We start from the raw sequence: 21,004 nt of genomic DNA, 5'->3' as shown, positions 1-21,004 counted from the left end.
TAAAGAATTATCAAGTTAATTAAATGAAAAAGCTAAAGCATTTTAACATTTTATTTAAATATAAAATAAGTTATATTTATTCATGATAACTCAACAGTATGTGTTATGAAAGAAGAACAATAGAATTAATCAATAAGGTAATGTCTATTCTCTCCATAAACCGTTAAACATACTTCTTAATAATGACCAATCAGATATGCCTGGTGTCGTGGAAGTATAAATATAAACAGTATTATTAATATAAGCTGCGGATGATGATTCAAGATTTAATTGTGCAACTTTTTGAAGAAATTTTATCAGCTCCTCGTTATCCTAAAGTTCATACTAAATTCGGCGGAAATGTTGAAAATTATTTCAGTAATGCAAATGATCAGCTTTATCCTTGCGCCAAGTCAAGTCTGAAGGATCTTGTGATGAAGTTTCCAACATATAGAGTCATAGTTACTGAACATTCCCTTGGTGGTGCTATAGCGTCAATTGCATCTGCTCAGCTGGTTTTTGACAATGTCATTGATAAAGATATGATTACGCTATACACATTTGGTTTGCCGAGAACTGGTGATTGTGAATACGCTGTAAACCACGATAAACTTGTAAAAAAAGTTGGCGAATCGTTCATTTCAAAGATCCTGTTTCACAGTTATCTGAGATGACAAAAGGTTCCAGCAGCCCATTTCAATGATTTAAAAGTCTTGGTGTCAAATCTTAGTTTACTTAGATAAATGCTCTTTATGGAAACAAGATAAATGCTTTTTATGGAAACAACGCCAACACCTTCGCTGTTTATAAGTAGCAAGTAATATTCAACCCTTAAATGTCAAAAAATGAAACTCATTAGAGATCTGATTGTTGATTGTTTTGGAATAACTCTCAGAAGTTAATCACATTCAATTCATAATTGATGCACAAATTGCAGCGATAGATGCTTCAAGTCTATCAAATAGATGTACGCTCCACACTTAAAGTCTCTGTAAATCTATTCTGCATAACGAAACGAACCTGGTCTCTCAGCGATATGTATTCAGTCGTCCAAAAGCGATGCCAGTCTCATTGGTCAACGACGGATGTGTGTATGTCTTGGCCCGGCTTAATTGTACTATTGCTGAAAACAGAGAACCATAATTATATACATGTCTCGCGCCATATGTCAAGACATGAAGATGGAGCTAAACACTGCACAGAATCATTCGTATTAAACGTGTTTTGATGGTAGCTATCTACTGCTACTTGGAACAGTTGGTACTGGTAAAATATTTATATTAAAACGAATCGTTCAAGCCTCTCAAAATTAGGATAAGCATGTGGCACTTACTGCTACAACATGGAGTACATGCTGTTTATACGAGAATACAATAACAGTAAACAGATAGTCGGGCATTGGTGACGGTCGGAAAGATGTATTTGTTACAAGAAACGTGGTGGAAAATAATTTCCTGTTCACTGAAGTGAAAAGAATGATTACCAAGATGGATATACTGGTAATTGACGAGTGCTCGTTGTTAAGCAAAAAATGTTCGAATCTCTAAATGAAATATCTAATTAAAGGATACATAGCTATTCTTTTGTGGTATTCGATTGCTACTGTCAGGTGACTTTACACTGCTGCAACCAGTTAAAAAACAGGTGTTTAGAGAAATAAGTTATTTTTGCTTTAAATGTAATTGCTTGAAAATATTTTGCCTCACGTAGTAACACTGTCTGATATTATACACCAAAAAAGAAAACACAATTGATAAAAGCAATTCAGGAGGTTGCAAATGGAATTGTGACATAAGGAACGGAAGCTTTCATGAAATAATTGACATTGCCTTGTGGCACTGACTCTGTAAAAGTCTTTACTGTAGATGAGCAAGTGGATGTTTTTAACAGAAATCGAGTAATTGATTTTCATAGATTGTTGTATGAATTCCGCTCTGCCGTTGAAGGCAAGCAGAAGCACCTTAACAAGATATTAGTTCCAAAACCACTGTAGCTTAAAATAGCTGTGATTTTGCTTCGTTACTTATCCGATAAATTGATTAATGGTCTGCATGGTAATATATATGATATCAGCGAAACAGGGCCAGCAGTAGAGTTCCCATCTTTGAATCTTTGAATGTTAAAGTGCCACTTGAAAAGTTTAGATTTTGTGGTATGTATCTTTGACAGACATATTAAGATTCAGCAAAAATACAGACATAACACTGTAATATTTTACCCTTGTCGACTATTCATGTAAATGCTGTACACAGTCTTTAATGGTTATTATTATGTATAATGAACATAATCAATCATTGTAAGGAAGAATTTATTGGCTACTTAATTTCAGCTCAATAAAAGATAGTTATTCATGTAAGAATAACATCTATAACAAAAATAATGAGAGCTGAAGTCATTTGATGCAGTATTTTTATTTTTCAAGGAAAATTATGATTTTCAGTATAAAATGAAACCTGATATTGTTGTTTTTTTCAGTTTTTAGTGGATTCAAAAAAATACTATGTGGCCGTAAGAATGCAGTATTAACTAACATTTTTTTTGCAATGCGCATTCACTAGCCATAAGGCTCAACACTAGACTAGTACAGCATAAAACATGTCACCATTTCTATTTTATTTTCAAAATTACATAATAATAATCTATATTGATCAACAAGTCTTTGATGCCTACAATTATAATCATTGATTAACAAGGACATGTTTATTTGATTCAAATCAATAACAAGAGTAAGATGAATATATGATTTCACAAGCAAGAAATCAATATATTGATAAGCCCTCAAAGAATGCAGTGATAGATAGGAAAGTATTTTGATTTTGATTTGTTACAGTCTTCAGATATTCAAGCCAGGACATTTAGGTGTTGCTCTTGGACGTACTCGAAAGACAAAAGGTTTACGAGTGATTAACTTTTATGTGAAACAAAGTGCAATTCCACAACCTGCTTTTGCCCTGAATTTCCTGCAAAAACTATCTGCTTATATTTAAGAGGATAGGAGTTGTTGCAACAATAAACAACAAAGGTATGTATTTTTTTCAAAGTTCAAAAGTCAGTAGTTATCAGGTACCGTGGCACAATGTGTATTGCAGGATTTCAGGTAGCGTCGAAAGATGATGTTCATAAATGGTAAAATATATTTCAATGTTGTACTGGATATGAACATATATCCAGATGAGTATCACAGTTTGAACATCATAATGATTCCAAAAGTTGACACTGTCATGATATTCATGATAGGTATAAAATATATCATTGTCGTAAAAATAGTTATTTAAAAACAATTTTTGATGGTCATATTCCATAACATCTTAAGGAACATATGTCATTTTTGAGGAAAATTACTTTCGGATAACTTTGATATTTAATCAGTCATTCGGTTAAGACTTTCTTTCATGAGCTGGCTTAAGGCACAATTTTATGGCTGCTGATCGATTTTACCCTGCATTGGCTTTCTGTGATACTGTTGTTTGATCCAAAACAATACTGTTTAATGCTTTTCTATATTGTTGAGCATTAGGATTGAAGTTGGCACCATGATATGTTGGGCTTTGCTGATTTAATGTTTTTTCAATGACATCAGTGTTTATAAGACCAGGAGCGATGTAAATTCTGGTTGCCTTACTTAAAAATTGTTTTGCTTATTGAGAAAGGTCAATTATACAGACTTGAATATCATCTTCATGGCATTGTGCAGACAAAAGTCTGCCTTTGTCTATCCTTTGGTAGTATAAAAGTCTTGACAAAGCACTAACCTCCTAATTCTCAAACTGTTTTGCAACATTCAGTAATTCTTTTAGCCTAGGATCATCAAATGATTTAAAAGCACTCATATCCTTGAAGAGTTGTATTAATTTTAAAAAAATTCAAAAATTCAATTGTGTCATTCGAAACAGAACCTTTAGCTGCAAGACATTTTTGAAATTGAAGCATAAGATGCAAGATATCTGTATCCAGGTCATCCTCTGCCTAATGGTTGCGCATGTTTAGTTTTTTTGCTGGGTATATATGGTAATGTACATGATATTGAAAGCTTCCAATGTAGATATAAAGAATTTAATTAATTGGCGTCCGCGCCGAAGCGCGACGCCCCTTATGGAATGAAATCAGATTTTGTGAAAGGACGGCAGCAACTTCTCGGGCTTTTTCGTCGGTCATAGTAACCAATAATTCCGATTGGTATGAGGGTGTTTGATTATCAAATATAAAATGTCGCGAACAATGAATAGCGAACAGGAGAATTTCGCAATGCAAACATATATAAATGAAATTATCTTTTCCGTCAATTAATCGCGCTCTCCGGTGTTTTTTATTAATCATTTTGTAGTACACAAAGTGGGTTATTATGTATTTCTGTACCTATAAATGAAATGATGACCTTAACATTGTGAAAGTCCGAAAGTCTATTTAAAGAAGTAGTTTTTGTTTAACGAAACGGTCATTCGTGTAGCGCTATAGTTATAAATAACGAACTGAAGAATTTTGCAGGAAAATGAAATATGAAAAATGAAACATATTCAAACAACTAATTTGCACTTTGGATATCATAGGCCTGTATATTTTGGATATTATCGTTAATATTGACAGAATTTCAAGTCCTGTGAAAAAAATTATATTCTAATCTCTAGCATGCCCACCAAAGTTCATGATGAACAATGTCTTCCGTCTGCCCATTCATAAATATTATACAATTCTGGTAAAAACCAATTAACCATTGAAAAGTTTATAAGAATATCTGGTCATCAGATGTCTACCAGTTCATCTTCACTTGCTGCATTTCTTTCATGGACGCTCTTTGATGCTTTGCATCAATGCTTTTCGTGTTGCATCTGTAACAGTCAACAAACATCTACCATTAGTTGGTTGTGTCAATAATGGTTGATATCTTGAAAATACCACTTTTTAATACATTGTTTCTTATTTTCTTTACGCCACGTTTGCAGTCCATTATAATAATCATTTGTCCAAATATGCATAGGCAGTCACATGTAAAATTCTATTCTGCACATGTATTTATATGCATAAATGTTCAATTACTTTGTGCACCATCCATTTAAAGCTAAATCGACTAAAGCAATCAACAGCTACCCAGAATAACGGGTACAACTCAAGCGTTTGAACATTATCTGATATAAAATAAAATGTGCAAATTGAAATTGAAAACCATTTCCCCAAGGAAAACAAACTGTTATGCATGGGTACCTAAGACTTTCTCACGTTTTCCTTTTCTCGTTGTATAACATATATTGCCTTCCTCCCCGGCATCTATAAACCCAGAAAGCGCGATAACGTCTTTATTTTAACATATTTGTTTGTGTGACTGAATGGATATTTCATCTGTGCTACCTTCTTCTGGTATGTTTTTTCTTTTGACTTCTTCAAACACTTTGTCAACTATGTTGTCGTCAAATCCAGTATGTTGTTTCATTCGGTTTTTGTACTGTATAAATGTAGATTTTTGAAGGTACCACAAGATACTGGCTCAATCTGAAATTTTGATATGCCTGTGGACTTCTACAGTACCACTGTTAACACTAATTTATCATACCACATGACCAGTGCTACCCCTTGGATCCTTACAGACATAATCGGCTTGACATTTTATTAGTTCAACCATTACATCAGTCGCACACGGAATAATTTACGTCTTCTTTCACAAAACTGTTACTGTTGTATTATTTCTTCAGTGTTGGTTAAATTTGATAATGCTTTTGTGTTTGGGCTTTTGCTGTATTCCTTGTCCTCCTTGTTGTCATGAATCAGTGTCATCATCTGGCCTTTGATTCAAGTACTATCACATAAATTGAGTAACTCTGTTACAAAATTTTGATCTCAGAATTCTTTTGCTGCTCCATCTTGTTGTCAAATTTTCAAGAATTTGGATTCTTGTCATTATTACATTTTTGGATACAGACACTCCTTAACATAGCGGTTCTGGCAGCAGTCAGTACCTTTTTTATTCCCTATGTGTCTGATTGATATTTTCTTGCTATCATGATCTGGTAAAGATTAACATTTTGGTCGCTTATATTCAACCTCCACTCATCAGTATCCATTAAGGTAAAGACAATTACTATTACGTTTGCAGGATGTTTCAATACTACACAATACAGATACTTTTTTTTCAACAAGTTTATTACAGCTTCACAATTAGTAAGATTGTACTTTACTTTTACAATATTCATATTTACAGGGCTATTCATATCAACAGTTACCTTTATTATTTCTCTGTACTGTGTCACAAATTACTTTCTTGACTTCTGATTCTCAATATTTGGATACATTTTGATGTGGTCAACCAGCACACGTTTTGAGGCACTCTTCCATTTTAAACTTGTAGGCATGATATAGGTTATTGACCTCAACACATCCACTTCTTTCGTCCTAGTCAGAAGTATGTTGTTATATCAATAAAACTGTTCATTGACTTAAAATGTAGGATACACAGAAGACTTAAAGTCTTTCAGCTAAAAATGAAACCAATTTTAGAGACCGATTATAGGAGAGCAAAAACTGGTACCCTAAGACTATTGGTCAGCAATACCTATTTTCCTATTTGCACCGTAACAATTTACAGTTGATATTGTTTTGTATCAACTAGATAATTACTATTTGTCAGATTGTGCAGATGATGATAAAATTTAAAATATTCGCAGGGTGATCTTGGTCTGCACTAGTCATGAATACAAAATCCATTGTCCGCCCACGCTTGCTATAAATGAGTTAGTATAAGTTTAATGCTTGTGAAATGCACTATATATAGTAACTAAGAATAATGGCCAAATAACACTGATTTTTGCTAAATAAAGATCTATTAAACAGATTTCGCTATACTGTCTTTATTTAAACAATAAAGTTCTTGCTTTTCAAAATAAGAATTTTTTTTACAGTGCAAAACTGGTAGATAACTGTCAACCAGTCAAAAATAAAAGCTGGTTTGACCTTTAAATGTAAAATAACAATAACAGATTTATGACAAAAACATCAGGTGTACATAATAATGATTTTCATTTTTTCTTTATTTTAATTGAGATTGCCTTATTGTAAATTTAAAATAAAGAAAGAGATAAACACAAATTTAACATAAATCTATTAACAAATATATATACATATATACCATTAAAGGGATTTTACTTCACTTGGATTGATTACAATGCTTCACAGAAGTTATTTCCCATACACTGATGATATATTAAAATAATTAATGAATGTTTTATATAACAAAACTAATGACTTTTGCAGATATGATAACCTGCAGCAATGATCAATACAATTGCACACATTATTTTTCTTTTAAACCAATTTTTCTATGTTTTTAATTTGTTTTATTTTATTGGTGTAAGGTGTGTATGGGTTGGTGCGGGGCTTAAATATGTTAAAATCTGCCAGAGTAAATTATTTGAATAGCAGGAAATGTATCATTGCCACTTTAATTGGATAGGTGCAGGAGAGATAATGTCACAATGATCGAACTGTACATAAGGCACTTTGATAATGGTCTTTACTGTTTGCTGTTTCACCTGTATTTACAATAAACATCTCTTCAGATAACAAATACTGTTATAGACCCTTTTTGAAATTTTGGGTGCTATGGGTGAAAAAACCTTTTACAATACTTCATACAAAATTCATCTATTTGAATTTATTAATTTAGCATGTTCTATCTAGTGCAAACAAGAACAAAACTTTCATTTCAACATGCACATTGTAAGACAGTATACACAAAACATATATTCATTTCAGGAATGATACAAATAATTGGTTATGTTTGAGACAGAAAAGTATCAAATAAAATAATACTATAGAATATGTAGAAGATTAACTTATTACTGTCATAAGAAAACCTTTGAAGTAACAAATTTCTACAGCTGAAAGAAAATCATTTACTTTAATAATGAAGTAGATGTGTAAAACATATCTAAACATACTTCCATTTTACAAAATAATACAGCAAATTAACACAAATCCTTCATAATATTTAACATCTGCCGAAGTAACAGTCTAAAAACAGTGAGTTGGAAAAAGGCAGTTTGTTCATTTTCAAATTAAGTCTGCATACTAGCTACCAGTGAGACTAAGATCAACCTTCCCATCCATGCAGTCCGATTATGGTCTGCACTGATCGCTATTCAGTCAGTTAATTTAAAGTAGACAGCCTTTAAAAAATGAATTGTGTTGATTCATGCATAGGGAATATTTTTAAATAAAATAAAAAAGATCTTTTCATTTTATGTTAGAAGAACCTACTGTCATAAGTGCATATTATTTGACTGTTAATGACATGTTAAAGATTGATGAACTTACTGAATTCGATGAGCAAGAAAGTACGATGGAATATGACAGGGAATTCGATGAAATAGAAAGGAATAAAGAATCCCTAAAAACGCACAAAACGACAAAATTGAAATCATGCAGGCTCGGTTCGATTGAGTCTGTTCATGGACGGTCATAAAAAGTGAAAGTTACCGTCCACGCCCCCTAACACCGGCTTAAGCAGTATTCAACATTTAATATGAACTGTTAAAATTTGAAATTTTGAAACATCCCCAGATGTATTCATTTGGCAGTTATCATTGAACTTTCAATGTGACACGTTAGTGCCATTCAACGAAAGGCGGCATATGGTCCCCAAGTAAAGAAATGCAAGTACCTTAAACAAGAACTAAAATGAAATGGAATTTCGAAAGGGGGTTCAAAGGTTATGAAACCTGCATATCACAGGAAATACGTGAAAAGGCAGGCAACATATCTTAAGGGTGATCAAACAGTATTTAAGTGAAGAATATTGAACCACCACCTAACACGAAAATAGAAAATAAAAAAATACGACAAGCACATCAATTATGTCGTGCTGGACGATCTTAAAGTCAATAAAACGGTATGTGAAACACAGAATGATTCAGTATATCTTCCAACGGACTTGGATTTAGACGAAATTTTAACTGGCATTAAATGTACGATTGTGTAATCTCCAATGCAATACAATACCAACAATACATTGACAAAAACGGATCATGAGAAGTACATACAGTAGGATAAAATGAATATGCAAAGTTGTCAATAGTTGATGAGGGGTTCAATGTTGATCCTTCAAAATCTGTACCAAGTAAGCTGTAAACTGCTTTTTACCATAATGTACATGCTTAGCAATTAAGTGCTGAATTTAAAATGAATATTGCCCACTTTCTTTGAAAACCTGCAATTTACTGAAGACCACCTACTGATCTGATTAAATATATTAAACCAAATTAGGACATATCTTTGAAAAAATAGCTGAATTGTTTCCTACAGGAAAAAGAATAAATTCTGAGAAAAATATTACAAAACGCTTCTGAAGCACGTATAAGGTATTATATGGCTATTGTATAGCTAAAGTACAATATAAATACATGCAAAAGAAAAAAGAGCTATATGTACAAAGTAAATGAAAGCGGCCAAGCGGTATATAATGAGTCCTTGCAAGCAGTGGATGTGCTAGATTCTATACAAGTTGAAGAATACTATTTATTAGCTACTACTACAAGGCCAGAGTCCCTATTAGATGCTAATAGAAAGCAGTGACTGAATTGATCACTTACCAATATACAGGATGATCTTTTCCAGTTCTTCCAGATACTACTGAAAAATGTCCATAACTTCAAGGTGATGAAAACATGAATAAATATGGAAGTAATTTGTTTGAGGAAATAAGCACTAATATCTTAGAAAATTCTGAATTGCATGATATATCATTTAGCGTTGAAGACAAGTGCAGTACAAATTATCAAGATTTTGATGAAAATCCAACAGTGGCCCAAATCATCTACAGGATTAGACTGGCATGGCTGCTGCTGGGCGATTGACAACATATCGCCTAGAAAACAGGCTCGTTTCGCTATGTAAAATAAATTTATAGAGAATTTAAGTGTGGGGTTTAAATTTATTTCATCTGTTTTTCGCAACGTGCATCATTATGAATTTAGTGTGTTTTTCTCGTGAGAGTTGTACCAAAACAGTGCAATCGAGTTTCATTTTTTAGCAGTTTGGGCTTGATTACTTGCTACGTATAAAGAGCGAAGGCGTCAGTGTTGTTTCCTTACCAAGATTGTTCAGATCGGTGAAAATTTGATGAATACATGCGCTAAAAATGAAGATGCCAGTGATTTTTCGTACAACATGAAAAGAAGAGTAAAATACCTTTTATTTTTTAGAGTCATAAAAAAGTTATTTTCATATACAGTGTAACTTCTGAAAACCGAACACCTGTGAGACTAGCCAAAAGATCGGAATTTGGAAGTTTTTAGAATTCATAAGTTCGGACTTATCTGAACAAGTAGAAACATTAAACATCAATTGTTTAAATAAGACATAATGAAAAATATATGAAGCTGATTAAATTCATAAAACGGCAAAATTATAGGACTTGAAAAGTTGATAGCTGTTTTAAATTTTATTATCACGTATAACTGAATATGATAAAAGCATTATGTTAATTAATTATCCAACAATTTTTCCTTTAGTATATTTCATGATGTACCTGCTATTTACCTTTAATATTTTCTTCACAGTGTACTCAATTTCTTAATTTTCACACTTTAATCAAGTGTTTGACATGCTTGACAGGTTGTGATTCTAATAGATGTCAAGATAAATAGTTACCACTAATTGGAAGATAATGACTTCTCCAAATCCCTCCAGAGGCGTGCACGTCGCGGTGAAGGCGCACGGCAGGTCAAGGTCAAGTCATCTTAAGTACCAGAGGTGATTGGTTAACCTGTCGTGACTAACTCTGGAAGGTTGGCGCTAATGAGAGCCGTTTTTGTTATCGTCAGTCAGGAACATGATGCCTTGACAGTATTGTCGTCTCCTCTACCACCAACGAACGAAGAATGGGATATCAGGAAGATTCAGCTTGACAAAGACGTCCCCGATGACTACCAAAGTGGACCGGCAAGGATGCTATAATCTCGTACATATGGTTGTTCCGGCGCCGAGTATAAATAAATTTAAAACTGACTGGCTGACTGAAGATAATGACATTTTGAATGTTTTACAAACACAGGGATAATATTCCTTTACATCTTTTTCAATTTCCGGATTTTGGAAGTAAATTTGAATGGAAAAAACCCAAATTTTACTCAAAAATCGTTCGGAATTCAATATTTAGAAGTTCCGTAATTGAGAGGTATTAATTACATAGAAAACAGCAGAAGAAATTTTGGGACCCTGAAAAATGTTCGGTTTTCAGAAGTTTCCGGATTTTAAATACTTATGATGTTTGGATGATTCTGGAGAGTTTTGGGTAAAGTGTAAGCAATAGCCACGCGTCAAACACCTGTTATTGTAACTTAATCTAAAGTATAAACAATTCATATATAGTCGGTTAATAAAACATGATGAATATATAAATATTTTTATCTAATTCATATATATAGATTAATATAATATAATCTATTTAATTATTTATTTATATAACCGTTTTTCACGCATTATAATGGAAAAAATAGCTAAACAAACCCTAGCATTTACTTACTATGTATTTTCATGTTTAAATTGTAAGATGTAGTTGTAACAGAGACGAAGTTTCCGTTCGGTGTATTAATTTGAAAATCAATTAACCGTGAAGTGGGATAAAGAATTCTATGTACTAGTAGTATATGCGCCTCTTTGGCGTCACGACTGCGCATGCACGACGTCATATTGGATTCTATAGTTAGAATGACATTATCGTTCAATTTTAAGAATGTTATCATCCGTCTATTTTAGAAATCTATTTTTAATCTCCCGGAAGTATACGGAGCTGACTCATAAACACGATCTAGGGCTTGAATCGCGGACATTGAAGGTCAGGTCCTCGGCCTTAGACGGAGAGATAAATATCATCATTTGTAAAAGAAATATCTGTAAATAAATACCTGCTTAACATTTTGATTAGTAAAAGAAAATAAACCAGAATTTTAAAAAAATACAAATAGCTTATGTTTTTAATATGGTCAAAATAAATAATACACATTGAATAAAAATAGTACTTGTTTACTCCTTGTCGGTCCGAAACCAATTGACACAATCATCAGTGTATTATTTCTAAATGCTCTGATCACGTGTGTATCAAACGTTATCATAGTCACAGTGTCTGGCTTATGTTTATTTAGGGACGGATGTGCGGACAATGGTCCATTCAACTGTCAAAGTTAATCCCCTTAAAGTCGCCACAATGTCTGGCGTGTGTTAATTTTGGGTAGGATATGCAGACAATGGCCCATTTAAAATGTTAAAGTTAATCCCTTTAAAGTAGCCACTCGGTCTTACACATTGCAAGGATCGGTTGGCCAGCCTGCTTTCGAGTCAATCAGAATACTGCTAATCAGTGACCAATCAGAACGCTTCTTTTACTCCATTTATTACGATTAACCGTACCGATTCATTCATTTCCGATTTAGATAGCAAGGAGTAAAGACTGGGAGTAAGCTTATTTTAGTTATTTTAATGATTTTTACGCATGAGTGATTTCATCTGCTGTTTGTTAGTTTGAGCTTGTAGCATTTGTTAAGACCTTTCGTTTGATATGCAACATGCCCATGTTATGTCCAGAAATAAGCGGAGAATTGTCATTTTACGCATGAGTGATATTGTGTGCCATATTCAAACTCTCCTAGCTCAGAAACGGTATGAGACAGATCCATATAATAATACATTTTCTGTATCTACTCGCAGAGATCTTTCAAATGGTATATAAATATAAGGGTTTTATGTACTTTAAAAATTTGGTTTAAAAACTGCTAAAGGGCCATAACTCGAGAACGGCTGAAAATCGAATCGAGAACCTAGGGTTTATTTCGAAGCATTCTGGCAGGTCTATCATTTGATGTGAAAAAAATCAAAATGTATATTGTAAAATGTTGCAAAAAAAGACGAAAAACACTTTTTTCTGTTGTATTTTCGCTCGGTTTTAGTTACCATTGATAATAGTTTTTTTTATAATTTTGCACATTCATGATGATCAGTTTTAAAAACATGTTGGCATTTCTTTTCCAAAATGAGTTTAAAGTAATGCCCCAGTGGTAAACTGACACTTCAATAGCTTATTGCTTACCCGCTTTTACTTTAGAGGGATAAACGTTGACAGTTGAATGGAGCATTGTCCGCATATCTGTCCCTAAATAAACATACGCCAGACCGAGTGGCTACTTTATAGGGATTAACTTTAAAATTTTATAAGCCATTGTCCGTATATCCTTCCCTAAATAAACACACGCCAGACATTGTGGCGACTTTAAGGGGATTAACTTTGACAGTTGAATGGACCATTGTCCGCACATCCGTCCATAAATAAACATACGCCAGGCATTGTGACTTGATCACGTTTGATACACTCGTGATTAGAGCATTTAGAAATAATACACTGATGATTTGTGTAATTTGGTTTCGGACCGCCGAGGAGTAAACAAGTACTATTTTTATTCAATGTATATTATTTATTTTGACCATATTAAAAAACATAAGCTATTTGTATTTTTTTAATTCTACTTTATTTGCTTTTATTAATTAAAATGTTAAGCACGTATTTATTTACAGATATTTCTATTTTAAATGATGATATTTATCTCTCCGTCTAGGGCCGAGGACCTGACCTTCATTGTCCGCGATTCAAGCCCTAGATCGTGTATACGAGTCAGCTCCGTATACTTCCGGGATATTAAAAATAGATTTCTAAAATAGACGGATGATAACATTCTAAAAATAGACCGATAATGTCATTCTAACTATAGAATCCAATATGGCGTCGCGCATGCGCAGTCGTGACGCCAAAGAGGCGCATATACTACTTGTATTGGTTAAAGTATGTCTATTTTCATGTTAAACGGAAAGGGGATAGAAGGTTTGTGAAACATTGTGTGTGTTTGAATAACGGAATATGCATTGTTTTATTTGGAAATGAAACTGTGCGAATTTTATGTGTCCTAACAGCAAAAGGGGGAAAAATAGAAGAAGAATGAAAGGAATTAGGAGTTAGAGATAATAATCTATTTCAAAGATACGAAATCTTAAATAAAGTAAATTCAAAATCGTGAAATTAATTGAATTGAAGTGAAGATAACAACATTACAAAATAAAATGGAAGACAACGATGGATTAAACGACTTGACGGCAGCTTTATGGTGGTTCTTCATTAAACTGTTCTTTTAAAGGTAATACATTTAAGATAAATAAGTGCCACAAATACGAGGTTGATCAGAAAATACGTAATATTTATCTATCACATGAAAATTTTAAGATTCAAAATTGATATCGGCTACGTATTCTCCGAAAATGTTATGAAAATAATATTAATATATCAAATGAATGACTCGGATTTATATAAAGGTGCAACGTCATGGCGCATTAAACAACGCCACACAAAGCGTTAATTAAAATAATTTTTAAAACTTCAACAACGTTTTTTTTTTTTTTAATTTAGGAACATGCTCACAGCATAATTTGTCATCATATTATTAATATGTTCCAAACGTTATTCCCGTAGCGTCTACGACATAAAATCTGCTTACAATATTTCTGAAGTTCGGAGTTTGACACAGACTCTTTTATTAAACTATAAAGTTAACGTTATCTTAGCATACAATATTATTTTCGATGAAAATAATATTGCTCATGTGGTCATTTATTTTCTTTTTTTAATATATATTCAATAATTTGTTTTATGTTCTGTCTGCAGATTTGCTACTTATAATTTATAGTCAACTTATCAATTTTTGACATGTTGCAGGTGACAGGCAATTCTTATTGTTGCCGACTGACCTTAGTTCAATGTCTTTAATTATTATTCGAGTTGAATCAAATCGTACTGAAAAACCACATGGGGATTCTGTCATTTTTTTCCACAATATATATTATATAACAAGGAATACAACTCAAAATTGCTAAATTCATAAAAAAGAAAAACGAATACAGTATACAACTGCTTTGTTTTCCTTTCCTTTGATTGTTGAACATTTTTGAAATCTATGATTTAAAAAGAAATGATTTACTTTTATACATTGACAATATTTCATGTGCTCCATTTTTACAAACGTTCGTAAAATTTCGGTTTGTAAAATTGCACGTGTAAAACGATATCTAATTCAAACTTATGCTCATGTAAGAAATTCTAATCATGTAATCGGTTAAATATCAATCATCCACCACCATCAATAATGCAATCATTAACTTTTGGTACAAATTATTGTAGCATTTTTTGTTTGTTTTGATCATTTCAATCCTCCGCTTTCATTTTTTAAAATTGCCCGTATGTTTTATGCGTAAACCCAACTTCTATTAGTGACTGTCGATCTCATTGGTTAATGAATACTAATAATCCGGATAATGACGGCGTATAGCCGCGACGAATAGCGTTTTTTTTTCATCAGCAAGTGAAATTATTCGCAACATAAACACACCTGCATAATGAGCCAATGTAAATATTGAAATGTTAGTAATTTCCTGCAATGTAACAGGTTTTAATTTTATTTTTTAGTTTGTAGTTAAACTTGGGTAATGACCCGTTCATATACAGTCGAGACTGTCATATGTGACTTTCCAAGGGATCTTGAGAAAAAGGTCACATATGGCAGGGAGTCTCTTAATACAGTCTCATAGAAAATTAAAATTTAAATACCATCTGTCTGTCTATATATCATTGTGACTTAACATATATACTGTCTAACTGTGTAAAGGAATAATATCTAACCAATTGCAAATACACATAGGTACTTTAAATATTTGATGTGAATAAAATAAGAATCCCTGTAAAGCAAATATAATCGCATGTATATCATATGAAATTTAATTTTATTTTTTGTATTAGATTTATATTGAATCATTATGGTATCAAATAAACTTGAATTTGATGCATTCAAATCCTTAAAATAAATATCATTCTTTTAAAAACATATCCATATTAGTCTGGTATCAACATTTTTCCGTATTATCCACGCAGCCATAGAAAGGTAAAATAAAAAAAATTCTGCCTAAAAAAATCTTCCGTTGGCACTCCATAATTTTTTTAACACAAGTCATCAGTTCATTACACCTGTGACCTCAATTTGTTAACACACATCGATTGCATCAGACAGCTACGGACACTCCAGACGCTACGTCACTTAACACCTGCATATAAACATGTAATCAGAGGTGTGTAGAATTTGTTTGAAGAGTACTGACTACTGGATTATAATTGGACTTAATTATTTTGTCTCTCTGGGTGTTAAAACAGGTATTATTTATCTTATTAACGGAAAATTAAAAGGTGAGAAAGTCGTTTAAATCAGACAAAGCAATGCAGTGGGACAAGACAATTAAGGTCGCTTGTCACATATGACAGGGAGTCGTATAATTCAGACCATTTATATAGGAAAATACGTTGGGAGGACTGAAACAAGGTCGGATAAGACAGGGAGTGGTTGAAATCAGGGGGTCGCTAAGGCAGTCTCGACTGTATTAGAAAATCTGGAAACAAAGTGATCCCTCGGAAGCATTAATCACGCCAAAATTACTAGAGAATTGCAGACTCAATGAGCGGTACTCAATTCTCAACACTTAATAGTGCTGTCATCAATAATTCCGAAGGTATTTCTACAATAACTTTGATAAACAGAGGTTATTCTATACAGTTTACACGTGTGAATGCATTTTACGAACCCGTGCTGGTAATGCGTGGGTATATATATATATATATATATATATATACAAGAGATACAAGCTGCATTTGCAACTTTGTTGGGGATATGAACTTTTTCATCGAAAAATAATTTCACTGTAACAATTGGCTAATTAGTTAAATTGCATCAAAGGTCATTTGAATATTTTACCGATAACGCCCTGCGATCACGATTTTCCCACTTAGGTCAGTTCTTGACCGCGGGCTATATCTGAAACGATCACACGCGGCCAATAGACTTACTACGTAATTAAAAATATTTGGGGTTTCCCAGCTAATCCTTAGGGAACAAACAACTTTTTACAGTTACAACTTCAAAAATAAGCCTTACAAGTTGATTAATCTATTGTGACGGGTAGTCCACCGAGAAGCTATACCGGTAAAAGTTAGTTTGTACCTACAGATTAGCTGGGAAAAAACCCTCTTTGCCGAGTTTCGGATAACGCCTAAAGTAAACAAGTTTTTGGCTGTCTCCACGGAAGTGACAATTGAAAATCCTACTATTTATTTTGTTCATCACTGTATATTTCACAGGAAATCTGAAAAAAATATTGAATTTTTGCCTATTGTGCAGAAGAGTCCCATCAGTTCGGCAGTTATACAAGGAATGTTGCATTTTTCATAAAGTACTTGATTTAACCATGCATAAAATTGAACGTTCCCTGACGTGTAATATAAAAGTTACATCACACGCCGCGTCACGTTATGATTATCCTAATTCATCTGTAGTTATCTGCATGTTTAGTATAAATAGATCAGATATAATTAATCAAACAATACATAAATGTATCTGAACACCAGATTATTCTGAGATAAATGATTAAGAACATTAAGCCAAGCAGTATTATCAAGCTTTAACTACATGTACGATATATTACAAACTTCTCATGGGCAATTGAATGATATAAAAATATTAACGTATATTAATGTATCAGGTACATGAATTTGATTGTTTGAAGCTGATGCTAATTATGTAATTCATTTTTTCAAAAACAGTCAATTACATATAATATACCTGCATTTGCAAAAATGACATCGTAACTAGCACAGGGAGGCAGATATTTTCTATATACATCTTAACCATTGTTTAAACTTGATGGTTCAAATAAGTAGTGATAAGGAACACAAAAAAAAATCTGGAAAAAAAGTGATCCCTGGGAAGCATTAATCACAACAACATTACAGACTCGGTTTGATCGAGTCTGTACATGAGGGATACTGAATAAGTGCAACATCCCTCACGCCCCCTAGCACCGGCAAAAGATACTTCTGGCGCACTGAAGAAGGAAAATGCATCGATTTAGGTAGCAAAGAACTTGATATTATTCTAATTTATTCAAAGGCACTTTATGCCTCAGACTTTCATATTTTTGTAATGCTTTTACAAAATCAAACATGCGTTTAATTATATTCAATTATAATTGTAATAATGGGTTAAGAACATGTAATATCTTTAACAACTGAAAAATAGCACTGAAAGTTGCAAAATGGAAACAAAGTACAATGTAGTAATTTGACTTCCATACAAAATACTCATTCACTTTAATTATACTTGTTGCCAACAGAGCAAAAAAAAAATAGCAAAATATTTGTCATGAATATGGCTAATAAATGTTTTTTGGAAACTGTAACAAGGTAACAAAAAATGAGAACTAAAATTAACACGATTTCTGAGGCATGAAAGGCATTGAAAAATATACTGATAGATACAAATCTAGGTTAACGCTTTAAAAACCTATTTAAGGTAGTACACCCCTAATGCACTATCTCCACTTTGAAATAGGCTAGAATCACTGGAAAGTGTATTGAAACTGAGGGGCGTGGGTTCGAACCCCAGAAGAGGTAACTTTTTTTCTTTCTTTTTTTCTTTTTAACATATTTTATTAATCTCCCAGATCCCTAATGGAAGAAAAAAGTGTTTCATTTTAATAATATAATTTTTGTAGGTATTTTTTACTAAATAATGCCAAATTTAATAGCAAATATGATACCATATATTTTCAAAGGTTAATTAAATAAAAACTACACGGTAAAAGTATTTTATATTTTGCAAGACCAACCAATATACATTTAAGAAAATTTAGGCAAACTTTGAAAACAGCCCCTCATTGTGCAAAATTTTAGGAATATTTTAAATAAGGCTTTTTACACATGGAAATGGTGAAATAAGTGTTAAAAGTTGGTGGGGTAGGGTTACATTTTTATACATATCAAAAACATTTCGTTTAAAAACAATCATTTTGCTTGTTTAATTTGTTACCTAAATGTCATTATTTGTTTCTTAACAATGAGCAATAGGAAAACATTTTTCATAATGATGATATTATAGATTATTTAGAGTTTCCTCATTTCTGAAAAACACCCTTTTAATGGCAAAGTTTAAGTGAAGAAATATGTCCATAACTCATAAACCACACGTTAAATTTTGTTTAAATTTTGCAAACAGGTGACATTTAAGGCATATAACTGTCCTATGTTGTCAATTTTACAGTTCCTTATAGCGACCATTAGGGGTGTACTACCTTAAATGTGTAAACTTATTGTTTATGTTAGTACATCAACTAGTAAACAGTATCGTTTAAATTTTTTAAATCTTGAAAAGATCTTTTACATGCTGTTTGAATTTGTAAAGTGTATATATTTATGTATATGCATATTGTATTTAAAGAGCTCCGTTCAAAGAGTGAAGTTAAAGAATGAGCATTTAAACTAAATATAAAACAGCCTTCCGCAAAGAAATAGTTCATTCCGTTCATAAAAAGGGTTTCATGTCAACTCCCATTCTTACTTTGATGTCCAGCAACCAAAATAAATTTAATAAGTGACACTGTCTGCAGCCTTCTTTTTGCGAAATCGAAAGTAAAAACTCTGTTTGAATGAGAAACTCCGCCTTTGTGTCATTTGAACATCAACAAAAAAAAACAGAAAAGCTGTAAAAAGCTGCCCCGTACTTCATTTCATTGATGTTATATTGTTTTTTGTTCCTTCGGGATCATTGACGTCAGCACTATAAAGTATTGAGAATTGAGTACCGCTCAAACCTATGCTAGGGTGTGTGAAGGTCATTGCATTAATTCATTATTCCTCATGTACAGACTAAATCAAACCGAGTCTGCAATTTCCATGTAATTTTGTTGTGATAAAAGCTTCCGAGAGATCACTTTGTTTCCAAATTTCAATAAAATCGCATGTTTCCCGTGTTCCGGTTAACAACTTTTAATTATTTAAAGTTTAAGCTGCGACTTTCGATTACTTTTGTGTTTTGCAAGTTTAACCGAGGAGTTTTCCTTTGAAAATCATAAATATCTGAACATTTACGATTATGCTGTTAAAAAGGTGAAAGTAACTGTTGATTACTTGGCTTTCATGCCGAAAGCAAAAAAAAAAAAAAATACAAATTATAAAATTTTAAAGCTTAAAATTTTAAATGTCTAGGATTTCACAGCCTCTTCCTACATGTCCTAATGACTTAATGTTGTTTCCCCTGTTTAAGAGATACCGTATAATTCTACTCTGGGTAATTAGGCACTAAGCGTATGTTGTCAATATTTTATAAGAGATTTGTACCGATTTATCAATTGCTCATTGATATCTTCTTTGTTCAAGAATTTAGCCTTCGATGACAGGGGCAGTAGCAATGATGGTTATTTATTTTGATGTGACCTTGGTATTATGCTAAGAGCTACTTGTGACCTAATAGTAATAATTTGGTAGCATTATGCTTGAGGATAGAATGGCAAAAGCTTTACAAATATTATCTAGCATAACAAGGCAGTCACAGACTGCCAAATCCCCAGACAAAGAAACAAATATAAGATCATTTGTTCACACTGACATTCAAATAGACATGATGGTCCCAAAAGTACATAGCTGGTATACCATGAAAATTCAAGCTGATACTTTTTTTTAAATATTTTGTTTAATAGCCTGGAAAGCAACTGAACACTAGGCATAATTAACATACAGAAATTCCATTTTAATATGGAGATTTGTCATTTTTGTCAACTTTATTTCTTCTTACTGTAAAGTATCCTCAAATGAAGTTTCGAATATATCTATAACTTACTAAGTTATAGAATTATTATTCTACTGACCCTAAATTGAAAAGCGTTTCAACGCTTTCCAATCATATTGTGCTAAGAAAATGCGATTTTCATTTCATTTTCAGTGTACATGTATTTCTTTATTATCTTTTGCATATCTTTCTGTTTAAGTGTCCCAGCTGATTGATGCATTTCATTTATTTTTTTAAACGTTTTTATGGTTTTTGGCTTCAGTGGAGCTCCTTTAAAGATTTTTAGGATTGTATTGCTTTTAATTTTCGTCGTCTGTGTTGTAGGTGATCCATTTAACCCC

At 32.5% G+C, this 21,004-nt stretch overlaps 1 protein-coding gene across 1 annotated transcript; it reads left to right on the top strand.

Annotated features, from left to right (window-relative positions):
• Positions 1 to 254: 254 nt before the first annotated feature.
• Positions 255 to 593, top strand: LOC132753593 (lipase ZK262.3-like; the record flags this gene model as incomplete). The annotated part of the gene is made up of 1 exon (XM_060744077.1): positions 255 to 593. A coding segment is annotated over exon 1 (339 nt), but the record flags the coding sequence as incomplete, so codon positions are not given.
• Positions 594 to 21,004: the final 20,411 nt, after the last annotated feature.

Source organism: Ruditapes philippinarum, unplaced genomic scaffold (genome assembly GCF_026571515.1).
Source record: "Ruditapes philippinarum isolate M1 unplaced genomic scaffold, ASM2657151v2 ctg10420_1_1_1_1, whole genome shotgun sequence".
Classification (NCBI taxonomy): Eukaryota; Metazoa; Mollusca; class Bivalvia; order Venerida; family Veneridae; genus Ruditapes; species Ruditapes philippinarum.
The sequence above is the reverse complement of the archived record's forward strand: the minus strand, read 5'-3'. Positions and strand labels throughout refer to the sequence as shown.